Consider the following 18872-nt stretch of genomic DNA (forward strand, 5'->3'; position numbering starts at 1 on the left):
GATTACAGTTCTTTCAGATGCATGCCATTCCTTTGCAAAGTTTTTTGTTAATAAAGCTTTTCATTCTGGGAGGTTTTGTTTTTTTTGTAAAAACAGAATCCGGTCTAGAAAAATCCCGGCGGATGTTTCTATTTTTACAGACGGAGGTTCGAACGGAAATGCTGAAGCTCAGGCGGCGGCAGGGAGAGGAGACCGCGACCTGGCTGCTGCAGCGCTCCCCCTCCCGCCGAGCGACGCGGAACGGCAGCTCTGGGTTCCCCGCACAGCACTGCAGCTCCACCACGGCCACACCGTCCCCCTGAGAGAGAGACAGACAGACAGACAGACAGGCTGCTGAGGGATCGGCTCTCCGGCCGGCCCTCGCTCACAGCAGCACGGACAGGACTCCTGCCAGTAGTGTGCACATCTGCGCCGATACCATCCGCGGTTCACTCTCCATTGCACTGGACCCTAGCCTGCCGAGCTCCAATGATCCCGCATGTCCTCAGATACTTATTGTAAAGCCTTGTAGAAACTGCATAACAATACTGATTTATTTTTATTTTACTGCACAAACTGCATAGAAATGAATCTTCTTCGAATGCAATCTGAAAACTGTCAGGTGGCTGTGTGAACACAGTCAATACTGAACGTTTATGAGACTCATTTCTGTCCGTGATTGTACAGCGCTTTCATGACTGCTGTACCAGAGATAAGCTATTCCCATCATCCAGGTAGGGCTGCACACTGGTGGCGGTGGAGGGGAGTCCCCATTAAACTTCTTAATATGATTCATTTTGTAAATCAGAACTGTCATTTTGTGCTATTCATATTTTCTATTGGAGAGAATAAAAGGGTTGAAATTATTTTATATTAGGCCATGTCTCACATATATAAAAAATGACAGACTTATAAAACAAATATTAAAGATTGCACTATACCTGCCTGCAATAATTATTACACAATGCTACAGAACAGAGGACGATTAAAGCAGAATGTTTGAATACAGGAAGAAAACAGTCTGTTTACCTTGTCAAAAACAGAATACTTGGCCACCTGGAAATCTTCTGGGTATGTCGGCAAGCCTTTCTCATTCTCACCATAAACCCTAAACAGGAGAGCACACAGCAAATGTGAATAAAAGACAAATATATTAACAGAAACACATCAAGTGGGCTACTAAAACATGTTTACACTTGACTCTGGCAGTCATGAAAAGCGCTGGCTCTAAAACGCAATCGACATTTCTGCCTGGCCTTTTCCCCAGCAGGAACTGTGATCCTGGATCCCAGTCCAGGGGTTAATTCAAGTGGAGGCATTTCCACCACCAGGTCTGCACCAAAGTGCCGAAAGGTGACAGAAGGCTTTTTGGTCAGATAAGACAAAACTTTGATTTTTTTTTAAAAAAATAAACCAATTAACTACTAACTACCAAACAAGCTAGATAGGTTACAAATGAGAAAAAGGCGCTTGGCCCTTCTCATGTCTTTAAACGCAGAGCATTACATCTGACTGAAAGCCAGAAGAGGTCATCACTCAGTCAGCACCATCCCAACTGTCCAGCAGGGTGGTGGCGGCAGTATGTTCGAGTTCTGACACTCATCAGCAGGGACTGGGAAGCCCGATAAGACTGGTGGGCACACAGAGGGAGCAAAATACTGACAGATCACAAAGGTGAACCTGCTTCAGACCCAAAACCGGGACAGAAATTCACCTTTCAACGGGACTCAAAGCACGAGGCCAGAGGCTTGACAATAAGAAAGTGAATGTGCCTAAGTGGCCCAATCAATCTCCGGACTTGAGTCTTATCAGTAATCTGTGGAAAGACTTGCAAACTGCTGCCCACAAATGATTCCCATAAATCTTGAGAGCTTGAGCACATCTGCCAAGAGAAATGGGCTACAATTGCACTACGCTGGTGTGCAAAATTGGTAGAGACCTCCCCTACAAGACTTGCAACTGTATGTGCTGCCAAAAGTGCTGCTACCAGGTTTGTGGGCCTGAATACTTTTGCAATCAACCTATTTAAGTTTTTTTCTTTTCAATTTTTCCTGAAATTTACTTATCTTTCCCATATGTTGTCAGCTGATTAAGACTGAAAGTCTTCAGGTTGAGCATTCAGGTTTTAAACAAAACACTGATTTTAAGAAATGGGCATCAGTCATTTTGTACTTGCAAGGCACTGTACAATGGGAATGACATAAACCATGAACAAAGTGTCGTAGACATGATCTTATCCTTAATCCTCATTCCTGAGAAAATGGAGACGCTTTTAAAAACAGAGGTAAGGCATCATCTCGTGTTGCAGTTTGCTCTGCACAAGCCCACCACACCTGAAATGGCCTAGTGTTGGGCCTTCCTCAGCCTTCTCTTCCTCATTCTGCTCCGGAAGGTCTTTTGGCTGCTCTCTGGGCTGCTGACCTGGAGTGGACAGAGATCTTCAGTTTCCCCCGGCTTTTAAATGACAAGCCCAAACTCCTGCCTTGAGAAGCATGTAAATTCAGTGGAAGAAAGAAAATGAGACAGGAGTGAACAGGCTTCAGGGAGTCTTAGAGTAATGTCAGGTGCCCCAAATCCCTTTAAAATAAACCTCTGACTTCAAAACAGTGAAAGTGTCAGGAGACTCCGGAAACCTGCTGTATTGGGCTCTGGGAGCCTCTGTTGCACTTTTTAGGGTCCATTTTCTGCCTTTTAGAAGAAGGAATAATTCTGAGTGAAAAGCGTCCGCACTGCGTTTGACAGCGGGTGGTGAACGGGCCACCTGAGCCGCCGGCCACTACCTGTCAGTTTTGGGGTGCGAGGGGGGTCACGGGGATGTGGCAGAGCCGGAGAGTACCCTTCCACCGCCAGCAGTCTCCCCTGTTCCAGGCACTGAGACACGTACTCCACCCCCACCACCGGCACCTGGAACCTGCGGATGCTCTTCAGGCGGTTGGAGCTCACGCTGTCCAGGTTACTGACGATGACATGGGTGCACTGCACAGGACACAGGACACAGGACACAGGACACAGGACACAGGACACAGGACACAGGACACAGGACACAGGACACAGGACACAGGACACAGGACACAGGACACAGGACACAGGACACAGGACACAGGACACAGGACACAGGACACAGGACACAGGACACAGGACACAGGACACAGGACACAGGACGTGAGCGATGCAGGTCTGCTGCTCTCGGGACCGGCAGAGAGCCTGTCGTTGGCACATAACGGCCTTTCAGGGCCATAAGAAAAACATTTCTCAGCAAAGGAGCAAGTAAAGGTTTACTCCATGCTGAGAAGAGAAGAAAAGCAACACAGCTTTGGGAGTGGAGCCTTCTTCAGGTGTGAAGGCTGTGGAGTCTTCTTCAGGCGGAGAAGGCTCCACAGCCGAAACGTTGTGTTTCATTTCTTCTCTTTTCAGCTGGAATAAACCTTTACTTGTTCCTTTGCAGCCTACGCGTGCTGGCGCAGCTCCCTACTTGAATTTCTCAGCAATGTCTAGTTGAGAAAACGTGTATCTAAAAAAAATTATATCAAAACTTCTGTTTTTTTTTTTTTACCTGTGGCTGATTGTCCCACATTCTATCTGTATGAACCTGTATGCTCTTGTCTTTTTTTTTCCTTTTACTTTTAGTTGTACTTTTTTTTATCACTACGTACAGCATCCTTGGGACTGGAAAGGCACTTTACACATAAAAGATATCATTGGTGATGACAAACTAGAAAGTTCAGAGTGAATGCAAGCTTGCTGCCTGTTTAAGTTTACCGAAACCAGTGCCTCCTGCAAGTCCCGGCACAGACGGCTTTCAATGTTTGTCATAAATGTGTGGCCACAGGTCACGTCCACAACTGAAATCCACTGATTTCTAAAAAAATGTAGCATTTCACGAAGCCTGTTCTACCATCAGAACTTTGCTCCCTGCTTCATGCACGTTTTAGGGACACTGTACCTTCTTGTTGATGACAAAAGCAATGCTCCCCCCATTGTCTGTTATTGCAGCCTTTAACCTCTTCTTCTCTCCGATGTGCAGGTCCTTCACCTCCAGGGCCACAAGGCAGTTGTCAAAGGCCGGCATGGTTTAGCGTCCTCGGCGCAGCCGACGGGAGACGCGTCAGAAGGCAGGAGAGCGCAGCTCGGTCTCACCTACAGTACACGACACGCAGTCCGTGAAGAGAGCAGAAACCGATCCCAAGCCACCGAGGACATGTGAAGGTGTATTTCCTGAGAGGTGTGTGTGTGTGTGTTTGTGTGTTTGTGTTTACAGGCGGTCAGGACAGCTGGGCTCTTACAGGTCGGCTCAATTTGCTCGTTATCGGACCCCAGAGAGATCCGCCTGGGTTCCTGAACCTCTGAACTGGTCAGCTCCCACCTCGGCTGCCGGACGCGGAAGACGTCTTCTGTCTGAATAAAAGGGATAAAATAAAGCGACGAATAAGAAAACAGGACCGACTCAAATGCACAGACTATATCCTGTCCTTCCTGGATAAAACAGTTCCGCTTCCGAGAAAAGTTCTTGTCTCGTCTTGTTTAATGCCTTACACAGTCCAAAGAAAACAACTTTTCCTTACTGCGTACCAGAGGACTAGACGAAATGGCGGCTGTGAAAGCGATACAGCTCTGTTTAGTTTTACCTGGGGGGAGGTGGGATCGTTGTGGGGTGCGACTTAAAAGTTTGTAGCTGCTGGGAGTCCCACCTGTGTGAAAGGGCAAATATATTGTTCTTCCTAGCGCTCGGCAGCCGCAGACTCGCTGAGCTGCGCAGGTGTGACGTCACGCAGCCGCCCGGCAGAACGCGCATCTGGCAGGGTCTGCGCAGAGCTGCGACTGCGGGGGAGAGAGGAAAAAAACGCGTTATAAAGCGAAGACCGTGTACAGTATATACCGTGTAGATCTGTTTATTCACACTGGAGAGCCACGGGGATAGACTAAGATTTTACTACACTGTATATGAGGCTGAAAGAAGAAAAAATATAGTTACGAGTGTTATAGGGTCCGTGTTTCTCGGTATCGTAAACTTGTGTTGAACAAAACAGAGTTCTTGACCAACGGTAACTAACAGTAGGATGACATTCAAGAATGAGTGAAGAAGTATCTTTTTTTCGGGCCCTGGAGACGAGAGAACAAGATTTAATTTCGCTGCTTCGAGCGCGGTCCTGTGCCGTTGCTTTTGTGACAAGGACAGCAAGGTCTTGCGAAATGCGTCTTTCATCGCATTTTTGACAGCAGAGAAGAGGACAAATACAAAATGTCAACACCTTTAGCGTCTCCCCGCCGCCTTGACAACAGCGCAAACACGGGCGACCTCGTACCCCACCGGCGGTTCAACCCTGTAACGTACTCGGAGCACTGCACTGTGGGAGATGTAGTCCAGAATCAGAACTCCCCGCCTTTAGCTGCGTGAAAACTCCGCCTGTCCAACTACAATTCCCATAACCCATAGCCCTGGCGCTGAGTTGTCTCTCTCGCGGGTATTGTTTTTATATGGCGGTATATTCGGAAAGTGTTTTTTCCCCAGTTCGCATCTGCGTGAGTTCGTGCATTCATACATAGTCTCCAAACGTCTGGGATCGACGAGGTGAGTAAATCTCCGCTGAAAAAAACTCGGTTTGACACAGCCCTTTGAATTCGTCCCGGCTCTAAGAGTTGTGATATCCTGCCGATGAAAAGGCTCTGGAAAGCGGAGACAACCCCGTTCAAACAGGGTTACGCTGGCAATAAAATACAACTCGGATTAGACATGTGCAAAACAAAAAAAACAACAACAACCGTCTCTTAAGAAAGTTATGCAGACAGTCCTTTGCCATTTGGCACAGATTCGTGATGTGAGAGAGGAGGTCGACAAATGAATGTTAAGCTGGACTCGCACACAGGAGCCCGGTTTGGTGCGATTTCTTTTTGCTGAGATGGACAACGCATGTCCCGGGCTCTTGAACGGCGAGAGGACGGTGCGGTGTCTCGGGAAAGCCCCCCACGAACTGAAAAAGGGGCCATTTTTGCACATGCATAGCTGAAGACGTGGACATGTTACACTAGTCCAGCGGCAGACGTGTAAAGCTCTTGCAGGCGGAAGAAGTGCGCTTCTGCCGTCTCACTGCTGCTCGGTCCTGCGTGAGTCGGGCCGTTGTGTAGCTGTGGGGTAAGGTTGATAGTTCAAAAGGGAATGCAAAAAGTTATGTCTTGGTCGAAGCGCTTGTAGTGAACCCGCGGCTCTCCTTTCGTGTCCGCGGGTCGATATCTTTTTGCAGCTCCAGGAGACACTGGTGAAACGGGGAACGACAGCTTCTGGTGAGTCTTTACGGGCAGACATTGGCATCTCCGTCTTTTCACACGGAGAAACGTGCGATGGGTACGTTCAGATCTCCGGCGATGAGGTTAGACTGGGGTGCAAAAAGGGGCAAAGGTGAAGTGGATTTCGGATGATGAGATTCCTGCCCGAGCTAATGTCTGTTGGATTTTAGTCTGTTAAGTTTCTGCAATAATAATCTGTTATTTTCTGCCCGATAAATGCGTGCATCTGATGACGTGAATGTCCTAGGTTTTGAAGTGAGACGCCGCTGAGCCCCTCAATGGGAGCCCTCTGAGCTGAACTCTGCCTTCCCAGCACTGCATCCCCTCCACCATGTCGGCCTCGGCGGGCCTGCAGCCCGAACCCAGTTTCCTGGCCCGCTGGATGTCGTGCAGCCCCCGAGCCGGGGTGATTCTGGACCCGCCGCCGGCCCTCCTCAGCCGCGCCGGCCGGGACGGGAGCCCGGCCGCCCCGGGCGGAGACGACTCGTTCTCCGCGCAGTTCCTGCCTCTGCCCGTGTCCAGGAGCAGCAGCTGCCTCAGCGTGGACTCGCTCGGCCCGGCCGGCCCGGAGTCCGTAGCGCCCGGCCCGGCTGCTCGGCTGGGCAGCCCGGAGGAGCTCGACACGGCGGGACAGAGGCACAGCGCTCCCTTAATGCGACAGCTGGAACAGGTGCAGTCATACAGGATACATGTCTGTATCTGCATTTCATTCCTCCTTTCAGGTGTAGTCCACACTCATCTGTGACTGGTTCCAGAGACGGGTTTTAACACAGCCCTGTGGTCAGCTGTCACTCTCTGTTTGAAGTAAGGGCACAAAACCAAACCCCCAAAAAAGCTCAGATGAGATCGGCTTATCGCTCGTGATGGGTATAATTTTTTATTGATGTTCGTAGGCCTCTCTCTTAGTAGGCAGAGATATCCCTCACGTTGGATATACAGACAAGGTCCCTCGCTGCCTGCAGTAATGTAGCCAGCCAGCGTCTGTGCTGTTCTGGAGTTGCAGGATTTCCCTGCTGGGGGGGGGCAGGTAGTTTGTGAGTGTGGCACAGGGAAAAGAGCCCCCTCCTCGCGCTGTTCTGACAGTCCTGCCCTTGCAGCTGAAGGAGTGGCAGCAGCAGAAGCAGGAGCAGCTGAAGAACCAGCAGATGCAGCAGCTGCGCAGACTGCTGGAGGAGCAGCAGAGACTGCTGCACATGGCCTCCGCCCAGCAGGCCCTCGCAGGTACAGCCAGCAGGCCGCCGTCACAGGCTGAGGGGCAGGCTGCCCTCGCAGGTACAGCCAGTGGGCCCGGTCCGCGGGCCCTCGCAGGTACTGTTGAACTCGCTTCTGCCCATCACCGGGGAGCTGAAGCCCAGTTCCTAACAAGAAACACTGGTAAAATGATTTAGAAAAAGGAGCATTGGAACAAAAAAAATAGCTTTTTTCTGGAGTACGGTTATAGATTTTTTTATTTATTTGTGGGTTAAAGCCATTCTGATTTGCTAGATATTCTTAAATAAGCAGATTGAATGTTTTTCTCAGATGTTAATATGTATATGGGGGATAATTGGATTAATTTAGGTACATCTAATTTTTTTTCTGAAAGTGTATAGCTTTTTTTTTTTAATGAGCTAAGTTATCGTTACTTGAGGGATGGGCAGTGATGGTTGTTTTCCTCAGACGACCCGGACGCGCCTCAGGCTGTCGAGGGAGAGGAGCTCTGGGAACGACCTCTCACCCCGGAAGTGCAGCCCGACCCCCCGGGTGACTGGGGGGCTCCTCTGGATCAGTGCACCCCAGGGCTGCAGGCGGACGGGGGCCCTGCCCTTGGCGCTCTCGGAGGGAGCCCCTGTGTCCTGCAGCGGGCTGCAGGCGCCGCTTCTGACACCGAGGAAGAGGAGGACTCCGACTGCAGTCTGGGTAGATCTCCTTGCCCACACACGGTGCTCTGTGATCTTGGTGTGGTTCAGAGATTTACGTCCTGACATACTAGAGGAAGTACTTATGATTGTGTTCTGGGGGTGGCAGTAGCTCTTCCCAGGCGTTCGGGACACTCTTCTGTAGTCCCCGGTTTGTCAGTGACCTGAGCAGCTCTCTCTGACCGTGAAAGACACCGCTGTCCTTTACTACTGTGATGTTTCATATGAGAAGTCCTGTCTTGAACAGGAAGAAGCTTGTGGAGTGACGATCGGAGTGGAGAAGAGCTGTGCAGAAGCAGTGGTTATGAAGACGAGCCCCAGTGCAGCCACCCAGCTGCGAGGGACGAATTTGCTCCGGGTCCAGCCGGAGCAGCTTCTCCACAAGAAGGACGCCCGCTGCCTAGTGACAGGTACCCACCCAGGCAGGGGCTGCGCCGTTCACCATCACCACCACCACATGGAGCACAGAATGGGCCTTGATGATGAATTTCATTACATCTGCCGGCAGAATGAAGGTGTCTCAGTACGAGAGATGGGACACGTGTCAAGTGTTAAAACATGTTCAATCTAACTTTTTCACCAAAAATCAGTCAAAGATGGTACGAGTTCCTTTCGCGGTTTAAGATCTTGTATTGTTGACTGTAATATTGCCGTCTGTCACAGTGCATATTAGCAGGAATACTGTATTGATGCTGGTGTGTTCTGCCATTGTGAGCACATTTTAAATTGCACAGGGCGAGACTGGAAATAGATCAGTAACTGAACCGCCAGGCTTGAAGGACTTGTACGTCCAAGTCTGGGAAGATGCACACGTCATAGACCCCTTCCAAAGCACAGATCTTTCCAAAAACTTTTTATTTAGATAGATAAAGCCCGTACTTGGTGCAGAGCACTGTTCCGTGTTGTTTCAGAATTCTGATTCTTTTAGTCGTCGTTTAGATCCTCCATGAGGCCGGATGAGAAACCGAGCGACCCTGCACATTTTGTTCCAATGTTAACTTGTTGCGGATCTCGGTGCACACAGGCCCATCAAGCCTGGGATTGGCGGCCGGAAGCAGACGTTCGAGGAGCTCCTGGAGGAGCAGATGAGGCTGGAGGAACAGAGGCTGGGAGAAAACCGGGAGCAGGTCGGCGCACTGTCAGATCTGTTGACCCACACTTCCCACTTCATGCCATGGAGATGAATCTGGTCCTGGATTAAAACAGTACCGCATTTTCATGACAGCTGCGGTCCTGATGCATAACAACCATACTCCACGGTCATGGAAATCCTGGAAAATGTCATTTTCCAGACCTGGAAAAGTTTTGAAAAATGATATGATATTATAATTATATAGGGGCAATCGCAAACACACAGGGGAACAACCCACTTCGATTACTGACTGTGATGAAAAAATAATTCGACTCATAGGTTTCTTCAGTCTTTCAGTTTTGTGTCCTAAGAGTGACTCTGTGATCTTCTCTTTCTAAAGGGCCGGGCTGCAGCAGAGGTAAAAGCCCAGCCGAAAAGGGCGTTCCTGAAGCGAGGAGAGGGTCTTTCTCGGTTCACTAAAGGAAAGGCCGCTCCAGTCAAAGAGACGAGTAAAACTGACGCTAAACCCCAGCCCAAGACGAGCTGCCAGAGGACAGTGGCGCCCAGAAGCAGTCAACAGCCCGTACAGCGCAAGACTGCCATACTGAGCAAAGAAAGCAGCTCTGAGCGCCTGGCGGGCCCGCCGAACAGGTCGCAGGTTGTCTCCTTGGCCAAGGGAAGCAAGGCGCAAAATGTTCTTGGCAGTGCCGCTGGGCACGGCGCTGCTGTAGAGTCTAAACAGCCGAGTGTTTCGGGACAGGCCCAAGAAGCACTGGCCGTGAAGGTTCAAGGCAAAAAAGCAGGAGGTTCCCAGCCGGCCTGCACCGGGCCTGGCAAGACGGCCCCGGCGAAGCAGGGGTGCTCAGAGGAGACAAAACAGTGTGTGCCACCGAAAACATCAACGCACATCCCCCCTCCAGAGCAAGAGTACTCCTTTGAGCTGTCCTTCCAGAGGAAGCTGGAGAGCTGGGAGAAAGAGAAGCAGAAGGAGAACCTGGAGCTGGATGAATTTGAGCTCCTGGAACAGGCGGCGGATGAAATATCCTTTTCCAGCAACTCCTCCTTCGTGCAGAGGGTGCTGCACCTGGACCGGCTGGACTGCAGGAGACGCAGGCTGTCCTCTACTCCGATTAAACCGCCGAAAGCCGCGAAGACGGGTCCGGAGAGGAGCGCCCACGACCGGGCCGCGCGGAGTCCGCCTGAAACGGGGGACGCCAGGACAGAGCAGGCGAGGTCAGAGTCCGTGTTGAAGGACCTGGATAAAGGTCCCGGAGACGGAAACGGGGAATGTGATGAAGACAGCGATTCGTCATGGCAGAGCGGCTCGGCCTCGGAGGACATGGATGACACCCTGACGGGGGGGAGGGCCCCGCGGGTGGGGAGAGCTCGCGCCGGCGGCCACGGTTGCGACGCTCGTGTCCGGTACGACAAAACGTCTTACGAGGACGGAGCTGTGCAGCGCGGCGACGGCGGCGAGGCTGGCTGTACGGGCAGCGGCAGCCCCACAGCGCCTGCAGCGCCGGGGCCAGCGGCGGAGGACGCCTTTGTGTTTGATGATGACGACACATGGAACGATCTAGAGGAGGACGTCAATGGCAACGCCGCTCTAGGAAACGATGCGGCCGGCAGGTTCTCTGCCGCAGACAAAGGGCTCAAGAGGAAAGTGGCTGCGGTGAAGGCGGCAGGCACTAAACCAGGAGGCAGTCCTGCAGACAGCGGGCCTCCCCTAGCCTCAGACCTGATGGCCAGGCTGTTTCCGGCTCTGAAACCCAAACCAAAGCCCGCCCCTTCCCGGGAGGATGATCCCGTCAGCACGGCGCCAGGTGAGCCGGGGATATTTAACTGCAGGGTGGGAGAGCAAGCTGTGCTGCATCACGTATGCACTGTACAAGCTGGGGCAGCGGCGTGGAACAGCGGTCAGGAACAGGAACTCGCAACTGGAAGGTTGTGGGTTCAAATCCCAGGCAAGGCACTGCTGTTGTACCATTGAACAGGGGTGCTCCACCTGAATAGTGACAGTAAAATTCCCAGCTGTGTAAATGGGTGCAAATCTTTTAAGTTATTGTGGATAAAAGCATCAGCCAAATAAATAATAGTATCCCTTAACGTAGAAAACAAAATCGGGAAGAATTTAACACGGTTGGAGGCATTAACCATCTGGCTATAGATCAGTACTTCTGACCTGTAACAGAACAAAGAGATGAGATCTTTCATTATTCATCCAACCGCCTGGTTTTGGAACGGAGAAAGACTGTGAAATTGTGCGTCTTCGACATCAGGAATCGTGGTTGAGGTAACACACATTGCAACTTCACAGACTTCCCAATTAGCTGCTTGCCACTGATGGGGGAAGTCCTCTGACAGCCAGCTGGTGACGTGACTCGGGTTCGAACCCGTGGCCCTGCAGCTCAGCCTGCACTTGGACGAGCGCGTATTAATGCCACACCTCCCTCCTCCTCCTGTGTCCTTGCAGGCCACAACCCCCAGTCCGCTCTGCTGAGGGAGAGGCTGGTGGAACTGGAGACGCAAATCGAGCGTTTCAGGGCAGAGAACTCCGCGCTGGCGAGTCTCCGGCAGGAGAGGGAGGCGGCTTTGGAAAAGCTGAGGTAGGGAGATGAGAGCTACCTGGGGCATCGTTAAATGAGACCTCTGCAGAGAGATCCAGAAGGGCAGGCTGAGAAATCACCTTGCATTGATTCTTGTGTATTCTGCCAAATGATTGAATGGACTTGCTGAACTGAAAAGAGATGATTCTTTGGTTACAATCGGGGTCAATGGATTTCAAGTCCCTGCAAGTGTTTTAGTGTTCGGTTCTGGGGGGATTCCCAGTTTGCGATGGTATTTAAGAGGAGATGCTGCTTGCAGGAAGGAGGTGGCGGAGTTTGAACAGAAGAAGGCCGAGGAGCTGGCTCGACTGGAGGAGCTGAAGAAGGAGGAGATGAAGAAACTACAGAAGGAGCGCAAGGTGTTTGAGAAGTACGCGTCCGCTGCCAGAGCCATTCCCGACAAGAAGGAGCGAGAGGAGATGCAGGTCGGGGCCATTCATGTTGACTGTCTCTGCAGTAGCCGGGAGGGGCCGGAGATCTGGACTGCTGGGCAGATCCAAGCTTGTTGTGTGTTTGAGGAAGCATCAAAGGGGTGGGGCTGGGAGATAACAATCTTCTTAATTATTGTTGTAGTCTTCTTATTTATTGTTATTGTCATCCTGTAAAGCGCTTTGAGAAGCCACCTTTAAAGGCGCTATATAAAATAGTTTATTATTATTATTATTATAACTGGGCCACGTTGACATTGTGAGAAAGAACATCTGCCTTTTGCTCTTTCACACCAGAGTGGTGTCTAAGCACACTTGGACCCGCAGACTAGCTGGGGCTGGGGCTTGTGAGGGCTGTGGCCGCGCTGCTGGGGTCGCCCCAGAGGGCGGGGAGGCGCAGAGGGGGCCCGCGCTGACCGGCTGGGGCCTGGTGTTGTTGCAGGCGCTGCGGCAGCAGGCGGCCGCCCTGCAGGAGGAGCTGCGGCGGCGGGAGGCGCGCTGGGCCGGCGCACAGAGGCGGCTGCGCCTGCAGCTGGACGCCCTGGGCCGGGAGAACGCCGCGCTGCACGAGGAGGTCGGCGTGCTGGGGCGCCTGCGGGTGCAGGCCTGGAGGAAGGCAGAGGCGGGCGCTGAAGGCACCGCGGCCGGCGGCCGGCGGCCCCAGCCCACCGTGAGTCCTGGGTCTGCTCGAGCTCCTTATTGCCCCAGTGCTCACGCGCACTGCTCAGGTGCAGAACGACGGGATCACGCTGACCGCTGACGGCCAACGGTTACAATTTTTATTTTGCCAATACTTTTAGAGACGGTTCCGTCCATAAGCTCCACCTGAATAGCGACGGTAAAATTCCCAGCTGTGTAAATGGGGGCAAATGTTTAAATTGTCTTGGGATAAAAGTGTCAGTCGAATAAGTAATAGTATCTCTGACGTAGAAAAAAAAAATCGGCATTAACCATCTGGCTATAGATCAGTACTTCTGACCTGTAACAGAACAAAGAGATGAGATCTTTCATTATTCATCCAACCGCCTGGTTTTGGAACAGAGATTCCTTTGACACCAGGAATCGTGGTTAAGGTAACACAAACAGTACTGCAACTTCACACATTTCCATAGGTATTGGCACAGTGAAGTCAGTCCAAATGGCTGTTTTTGCTGTATGTCCAACTGTATGTTGAGACGAGAAGATCAGGACTGGAGGCAAGAGTGCAGAATGTTACCTATTATTTCTGGGTATTTCTATGCAAATACGCTTTAACGTTTAAGAATAATACCACTTTGTTCACTCCCCGTGAGCACTAGTACTGGGACAACTGGCTGGCAGGTGTTTCCTGGGGCACCGGTTGTGTAGTGTTGGATCCAGCCTTACAGTAGCTCCTCCCTGGGTGTCTGCTTTTCGTGTCAGTAGGGATAAACTGGCTGGGGTATTTTCAGAAACAAAAGGTGAAGGCAGTCCAGTTGAGTCTTTAAAATGTAGGAAGCTGCCGATGGCAAAACATTGGGACCGAGGTTTGGCAAAACATGTGATCGCTTTCGGTCTTTGTAGATGCAGCTGAAAGTAACGCGACGTGTTTTTCGTCTGTTAAGAGTCTCCAGGTTACTGCCACAAACAGCCCCCCGCCTACCAAGACAGCGAGGGAGAACAGCACTGTGGCAGAAGGTACAGGTACAGAGGGCGTCTTCGGTTTCCTTTTAGGGAAGTTGCCTATGCTTTACATAATTAATAACTCCTTACACTTGTATAGCCCACCTCTGGACACTACCTTACTGCCCCTCCACCACCAGTGTGCAGCCCCACCTGGATGATGCCCCAGTCCGCTCCCTACACACCAGCTCTCAGTGGGGAGGAGAGCAGAGTGATGAAGCCAGTTCAGAGAGGGGGATTATTAGGAGGCCAGGATTGGTAAAGGCCAGAAAACTAGGGATTATCACCCCTACTCTTTTCAAGAAATACCCTGGTATTTTTAATGACCACGGAGAGTCAGGACCTTGGTTTTACACATTATTCAAAGAACGGCAACTTTTTTTTTTACAGTATAGTGTCCCCATCACCATACTGGGGCAGGACCCACAGACCACAGAGCGAGCGCCCCCTGCTGGCCCCACTCACACCTCTTCCAGCAGCAGCCTTAGTTTTTCCCAGGTCTCCCATCCAGGTACTGGCCCGGCTCACACCTGCTGGGCTCCAGTGGGCTGTCAGCTGGGAGCTACAGGATAGTAGGTGGCAAGCAGAATATCAAGCAGAGTTTACTTTCAAAGATATGTGCGTCACATTATTCATACTGTATAAACAAAGTTGTGTTCTGTCTGAATTTGCTGTTTCATTTAATAAACATTTTGGTTTGGAATGTAACAAATATTTAATATTTCATTCTCTACCTCTTCCCTAATTGTAGCCAGGGATTTTTGTAATGTTTCTTGGGTTTCAGCTTTATGATGCTTGTCCTTGAATTTTTTTTCACACATGAATGCCCGCTTCCTGAACAATTGCTGTAATGTTTTAGTCAACAGCATTAGGTCTGTTCCAGTCCCCACAGCTGTGTCCAGCATAGAGGAGCAGGTGATGTCTGAACTGAGGAAAACTGAACTGCACCCAGAGTCTCCTGTTGTCTTACCTGCTGTGAGTACTACTTTTTGAAATTAGAGCATAGTAAGATCTTTTCTGCATTCAGAAAGTCATTTATACCAATACATTTATGCCACAAGTCTTAGAAGTAATTGCAGTCATGGATTTTTTGTGCAACAAGATGTGGATTAAACATCAACACGGTATCAGTCAGCAGTTATAAAACTGGTCAGAATCTGTCCATTGATGAGTGGTAATGTTCTTAACGTTGAACAGTGGGTGTTTTCTATGGATTCTGCTTCTTAATCTAAACTTAGTTTACAAGTTAATAACTTCAGATAATAAAGAAATAGAAGAAAGTCAAACAAAATCAAGAGGCAGCGTGACCCCCTGAAATATCAGTTTAGGGTTGAGTTTTTTTTCTGTAGGTGGAACGGTTTATTTTGCAATGACATACTTACAAAATGTTATTTTTAGCATGCACTCCTACAGAAAAGTAACTGAAGGCTTGTTTTAATGCTGTGATAAAGTTCATTCGACTAAAATGCTGCCTGTTTGAAAAGGTGAACTGTGGAATGTGAAAAGCAGGTTTCCTGCCCACCCGTTACAAGAATCTTTTAGTCATGATATCTCTAACTCAATAATGTGGAGAGAAATTAAAGTAATGATGGGTGAGGCTGGGACTGTACTATCGCAATAAAACACAGGCAGGACCTTTACAATCTCATTAGGGAATCCTGGTAGGTGGGTAAAGCAGATGAATCCATTTTCATACTATTTTATTTAACTGGCTCTGGCGGCACGAGTAATAATATCCAAACGCTCAACTATTTATATTGCAGAGCACAGTACCGACTGACGATCCACAAAAAGACCTGTGTGGAGTCGAGGAAAATGGAGAAATTTTGGAGGAAACCATTCATCCAGATGGAAAAGTATGACCTCGCTTGCAAGTGACTCAAGTCTTCATAAGAGATTTAGAAACCCGAGTCGTCGGTGAATTTATATTAATTACTGAAGGCCAAGAATAAAATGCTTGACAAAAGAGGTCCGCCTAACATGTTTTTCAGATAGAAAAAGTATTAAAGAGTGGAATCCGAGTCATCGTCTTCCCCAACGGTACCCAGAAGGAGGTGATGGCTGATGGAAAGAGTGTTAAAGTCACTTTCTTTAACGGGGATGTCAAGCAAATACTGGCAGATCAGAGAGTGGTAAGTACTTAGCTACTGTTCCTCTTCCAAGGGAGAAAAGAAAAGGCCAGTTTACCTCTGAACAGAAAAACTGAATACCTCTGAGTGGTAGCCTGTATTTCAGAACTGTCTGAAGATGTATATTTACATTTTGACTGACGCTTGATTTGTGACAGAAGGTGAGGATGAAGAACAATCAAACTGATCTACATGCCTCAGGAAACGCTTATTAAATCATGGTTGATGCAGTTAATCCCATTGTCGGGTTAAACAGGTTCTGCTGTTGCAGAACAAAAATGTTTAACCCCAACAAACTCTTTTTCTTTCTAACAAACTCGACCTCGGCTGCTGTGTTTAGGTGTACTATTATGCTGATGCTCAGACAACGCATACCACCTACCCCGATGGCCTGGAGGTCTTACAGTTTCCCAATAATCAAATAGGTACTTTTCTCTTTTATTTTTCATTGCTTTACTGTCCCACTGGGGAAATCTGTTTCACGGCACACTCCCAATATAGCAATGCAATGACAGATGAAATTTAACCAAACAAGGTGTAAGTGGAACAGTAGTACCACAAGATCAGGCAGAAGATGGTTCAATTGTTTGAAAGAGATATTGCCCTGCGGATGAAAGAGTTGCTGTACCTATCAGTATTACATCTGGGGACAGAGAGGTGTGTGTGAACTCATGATGGAGGGGATGAGACAACCCATAATACTCAATTCCAAATACCATCACCTCAGATTCATCTGAAGGCAGTTAACTTTGAATGTGTACAAAATTAACCCTCTATTTCCCTTCTCCTTTTTAACAGAGAAGCATTTCCCCGATGGCAGGAAAGAAATCACGTTTCCTGACCAGACCATTAAGAATTTGTATCCTGATGGACAGGAGGAGAGTGTGTTTCCTGATGGAACTATCATTCAAGTAAAGCTGTAAGTCCCGTAAAGAGTTTGGCTTGGTTCAATATGAATAGTTTAGCTTTGTTCTTTACTCATCTACTTAGCAGGAAATAGCCTACAACGGCTGAATTTGGGGAGGACCAGATGGCTTTGCTGCTGGTTCAAGATGTTCCTTCTATGTCCAAGATGCCCATCTACACATTTCTCCACGTTTATTTTCTCGGAACATGCACATGTTGGACGCATCTTGAAATAGTCCTGTGAAAAAGTCGAAGTTAGTAAATACACTCAATACATCTTGAACACGACGGGATCATTGCTACTTGGGATTCTTGAAAGGTGCTTCCTGTTCTGTGCGCTCCAAGATCCCGCTGGCATCCCAGTTGCCTCCTTTGCTTAAAGCTCTACTCTCTTAAGTGTCAAGGCTGAGTGGGGTCTTCACTGGGTTCTCAAGTGCACAGCCCCCCACCAGTGTTTCATCAATGAACCCAAGATGCCTCATGAGGGCTCGACAGCAGAGCCCAGCATCCTGGGACCATCCCCTCTCCGCTCAGCTCGCCCTCTCAATTACTGGATAACCACCAGGCCTCTTTATGGGATACTAAGGCATTTTTTTTTACTACGAGCAAGAACAAAAGTCCTCACAAATGCAGCGTTTCCCTCTCTTCCTTAAAACGTGATTTATTTATGTTTAGTTGTATCTCTCAGATGGAAAAAATGGAGATTAAATTCCATGGGAAAACGCTCATTTTCTTTGTTCCTTTGCTGCAGAGATGGTAGCAAAGTCATCGAATTCAACAACGGGCAGAGGGAAGTCCACACGGCGGAGTACAAGAGGCGGGAGTACCCGGATGGAACTGTGAAAACTGTGTACGCCAACGGCCAGCAAGAGACCAAGTACCCTACCGGCAGAGTTCGAATCAAGGACAAGGATGGGAATATTGTTATGGACACAAAAGTAGACTCTGAGCAGGCCCTGTTGTCTCCTCATTCAAAATCAATTCTTTACTCCTAATTAGTGCCCTGTCTAAGGTCTGTGTGTAGAATTAAGAGAGTGGTGTAGTTGGCTGTACTGTACTGGTATATTGTCCCCACGTTGTGTTGTGTGCAGTGAAAAGGAGTGGAGTTTGCGTCTGAGGTTTTATAATTAAGTGTACATAATGTATATTAAAATGTAATTTATTTTTATTCACTAAATCAAAATGGGAGCTCTTAACTTATAGCCATTTCCTTCATAAAACTGAATAATTCTGCTCATGAATTATACTTGCTCCATGTCAAACCTTTTTATTTTAAATGTCAAACAAAAATAAAGTACAACCATATCAATGGTCTAGATTTCTTCATTATCAACACAAAACACCCAAGTACAAACAGGAAAAGATTTTAGCCGTGTCTGCTAACGCACTGAAGTAGGAAATAAACGGAGGGTAAGTTTTTTTCAGAATTAGTTTACATTGTACAGAAAAGTTGCAACATTCTACACTGAAAATAAAGTTTAGAATAAAGGGTCTTTCAACAGTTTTGCCTTCCAAAAGTCATTTTCTAAAACACCACCCATGCAAACAATAGAGCAGAAACAAAAAAATGCATCTCCATTTTCCTTAGAGTAGTTTGAGAGAAGATTCTCTTAATGCCTGGGTATCCAAGAATAGCCTTCTGTCACTTCAGATTCTGAAAAGAATGGAGGAATGACACTATCTTCCACTGATACCTGCACCAACTAGAAATAAGATTAATTTTACTTTCCTCAATTAGAATAGATACATTGTTGTTTTAGGTAAATGTTTATAACTTCAAAACACTGTCAAGTTGGAGAATGCTGCAGTACAACTAAACAGCAAAACTGTCCTTTTGCTTGTCCTCAATTGTGTAAAAGGTGCCTGGCTATTTGCAAAATTAAACTGAAACTGCTTAGGACAATTATTGCAGAGCAGTATAAATGAGTCCT

The 18872-nt window shown here is 48.6% G+C and overlaps 3 protein-coding genes across 15 annotated transcripts in view; 1 reads left to right on the plus strand and 2 right to left on the minus strand.

Moving 5' to 3' along the window:
• LOC148675698 (protein mono-ADP-ribosyltransferase PARP4-like) overlaps positions 1–4078 on the minus strand; it is a 29676-nt gene extending 25598 nt beyond the window's left edge. For both annotated transcript variants that reach the window (XR_015941219.1, XM_088645516.1), the window contains exons 1-5: positions 3923–4078; positions 2760–2955; positions 2313–2400; positions 1009–1087; positions 200–298 (exon numbers count right to left, since the gene is read on the minus strand). Coding sequence is in view for 1 of the 2 variants with exons in the window: in XM_088645516.1 (XP_088501642.1) it covers positions 200–298; positions 1009–1087; positions 2313–2400; positions 2760–2955; positions 3923–4048 (588 nt within the window). In the remaining variant the exon portion in view is untranslated. The remainder of the gene's footprint in view (positions 1–199; positions 299–1008; positions 1088–2312; positions 2401–2759; positions 2956–3922) is intronic.
• A 19-nt stretch (positions 4079–4097) lies between these two features.
• cpap (centrosome assembly and centriole elongation protein) lies at positions 4098–18252 on the plus strand. Of its 7 annotated transcripts, none has more exons than XM_088645603.1 (17): positions 4098–4201; positions 6509–6931; positions 7359–7482; positions 7921–8160; positions 8407–8569; positions 9184–9286; positions 9632–11054; positions 11705–11837; positions 12097–12262; positions 12708–12935; positions 13849–13927; positions 14766–14881; positions 15670–15762; positions 15898–16038; positions 16376–16460; positions 16834–16954; positions 17693–18252. In XM_088645603.1, the coding sequence occupies exons 2-17, from the start codon at positions 6593–6595 to the stop codon at positions 17934–17936; spliced, it is 3798 nt and encodes a 1265-aa protein (XP_088501729.1). In that variant the 5' UTR covers positions 4098–4201; positions 6509–6592; the 3' UTR covers positions 17937–18252. The 7 variants fall into 7 exon arrangements, 5 of the variants coding, with proteins under 5 accessions (XP_088501729.1, XP_088501745.1, XP_088501719.1 ...); XM_088645619.1 differs by having other exon boundaries at positions 4132–4201; positions 6575–6931; XM_088645593.1 differs by lacking the exon at positions 4098–4201 and adding an exon at positions 5354–5548.
• rnf17 (ring finger protein 17) overlaps positions 18193–18872 on the minus strand; it is a 30012-nt gene continuing 29332 nt past the window's right edge. For 5 of the 6 annotated variants that reach the window (XM_088645552.1, XM_088645578.1, XM_088645569.1 and 2 more), the window contains one exon: positions 18193–18644. The gene's annotated coding sequence lies outside the window, so the exon portion shown is untranslated. The remainder of the gene's footprint in view (positions 18645–18872) is intronic. The other variant, XM_088645542.1, reaches the window with a different exon arrangement.

This window comes from Lepisosteus platostomus, chromosome 2 (assembly GCF_059453375.1).
Source record: "Lepisosteus platostomus isolate fLepPlt1 chromosome 2, fLepPlt1.hap1, whole genome shotgun sequence".
Taxonomy (NCBI): Eukaryota; Metazoa; Chordata; class Actinopteri; order Semionotiformes; family Lepisosteidae; genus Lepisosteus; species Lepisosteus platostomus.

Coding starts and splice junctions, on each gene's coding strand:
- cpap (XM_088645603.1), top strand. CDS start 6,593: ATGTCGGCCTCGGCGGGCCTGCAGCCCGAACCCAGTTTCCTGGCCCGC. Junction 8,161..8,406: donor GGACTCCGACTGCAGTCTGG/GTAGATCTCCTT, acceptor TGTCTTGAACAG/GAAGAAGCTTGTGGAGTGAC. Junction 9,287..9,631: donor TGGGAGAAAACCGGGAGCAG/GTCGGCGCACTG, acceptor CTCTTTCTAAAG/GGCCGGGCTGCAGCAGAGGT.